Here is a 1,792-nt window from a genome sequence, read left to right as displayed (position 1 = left end):
CACACACACACACACACACACACATACATGCACACACACACTCACAAGGAACTGGTTAGCCAATCAGATTGATGAACAGTGTTAACGTGGAAGTCAGGTAGGGTGCTTGGAAAAGAGCAACAGGTGACCAGACATCCTACTGTGTGTGTGTGTGTGTGTGAGAGAGAGAGAGAGAGAGGGGGGGGGGGGGGGTATTTATTGTGCATTATCTTCCTCGTTCCACTTCTTTTTTTACATAATCCATAAGATGTGACTGAATTATCAACAGCATTAACATTATTGAGAAGTACACAAATAAACCCTAAAGATTAACTAGTTTATGATTTTGTTTGAAGCAATAAATACAAACTTCTGTGTCATTAAAGAGCATTGCATAATAGAGCTAGTTGACAATTCACAATAGAACAAGTAAAGCTGACTAAAAAAAAATCGATCTTTGCAATTTCGTTTAAATTAAACTATGCAGCTTTCACGTTAATATTCTAAACCTAAGAACCTTGTAAAGCAGAACAAAAACTCTCCATATGCAAGTGTAACACACGTTAATCAGCATAAATATGTGGGAAAACTCTATACAACTATTCAATTCAATTCATGAATAATTATTTATCTGAAAATAGAATAGGGTAATATGTGAAAAACGTAGCGCAGGTACTGCAGAGGACGCTGTGAAAGCGCAGTTTCCAAAATAGCTGAGTGCGCTCCTCACATTCAGAGATGCTGCATAACACTTGCAAACTGAATCAAGCCGGGTTTAGAAATGCCATCTTAAGTAGATACCAATGTAATTTACAGAAAGAAAAACATAAAAACGAAAGTAACAGTTTTCGTAAAACCGCTGGGAACTGGTCAGCAGACCGTGAGGCGCTTAACAATGGCTGCGCTTCAAAACTTTTTCTTTTAATTAAACATGAGATCCGAAATGGGCTTCTGCCGTTTAAATAATGACATATTGACAAGCAGGCTGTTTTAATTAAGTGTATTAGGCGATTATTCAGCGCAGCTCCACCGGTGTCCACGCACCATCTCGCTCACAGCGTGGCGTTAACTCGCGAGCGTGTGTGTGTGTCACTGACAGCAGTGAGGAGCGCACATGCCAGATGACCACCACCTGTCATTGGCGCGAGCGCGACAACCTCACCATCAACAAATGCCAAGAAAACACAGAGGCTTTCACACACAAGTCGCACAAAAAGCAGATAATTAGCTTAAAAAAGAAAAAGCCATGTGAGCGCTGTAGAAAAGATGCCGCTTTAAACGCTCTGGTTTCACACAGAAATAACAGCAATAAATGGAGAACAACTTGCACATAACAAGGGAAATTGTGAGAAGAAAGGAGAGTTCATAATAGTTCATCTGCTTTTTACCTGTTTTTCGGCCGCCGAGTCATGGTAAAATGTAGCCAGCGGCTTGCAGCAGGTTGCGCCGAGCGTGTACTTTCGCTATCTACGCCGTGTTTGTTCTCACTGCGATCAGGCAGACTGACATTAATTTAAACTGCTTGGACTAGCAGGGGGGCTCCTCCCCTCCCTTTCTCATCCCGGTCAATTTGGCGCTCCTCGGCGCTTTCGCTCCACTGCGCATGCTCACCAGGCTGTACACTTCACTTGCAGTCAGATTATTTTCCGACTGACTATAAATACGCATAAGACATCCAATTTTATTGCTTTAAAATGTTTATTTGGCTCTGACTAAAAATATATATCTTCACAGTTACATTTTGTGGTTTAGGTTGTAGTTTTAATGCATGAAAAGTAGATATTTTCACATTTACAAAGTGTTACTGAAGTGC

General features: G+C 41.0%; 1 protein-coding gene across 4 annotated transcripts in view; it reads right to left on the bottom strand.

The window, feature by feature from the left end:
• Positions 1–1,515, bottom strand: part of myb (v-myb avian myeloblastosis viral oncogene homolog) — a 12,790-nt gene extending 11,275 nt beyond the window's left edge. For 3 of the 4 annotated variants that reach the window (XM_015029737.1, XM_015029738.1, XM_015029740.1), the window contains exon 1: positions 1,368–1,515. In XM_015029737.1, the coding sequence (XP_014885223.1) occupies positions 1,368–1,390 (23 nt within the window). In that variant the 5' untranslated portion in view covers positions 1,391–1,515. The remainder of the gene's footprint in view (positions 1–1,367) is intronic. The other variant, XM_015029739.1, reaches the window with a different exon arrangement.
• Between the last annotated feature and the right edge of the window lie 277 nt (positions 1,516–1,792).

The sequence above is a fragment of the Poecilia latipinna genome, unplaced genomic scaffold, assembly GCF_001443285.1.
Source record: "Poecilia latipinna isolate Pla-1442-1.1 unplaced genomic scaffold, P_latipinna-1.0 Scaffold161, whole genome shotgun sequence".
NCBI lineage: Eukaryota > Metazoa > Chordata > Actinopteri > Cyprinodontiformes > Poeciliidae > Poecilia > Poecilia latipinna.
Note: the sequence above shows the minus strand (reverse complement) of the source record. Positions and strands in the feature narration are given on the sequence as shown.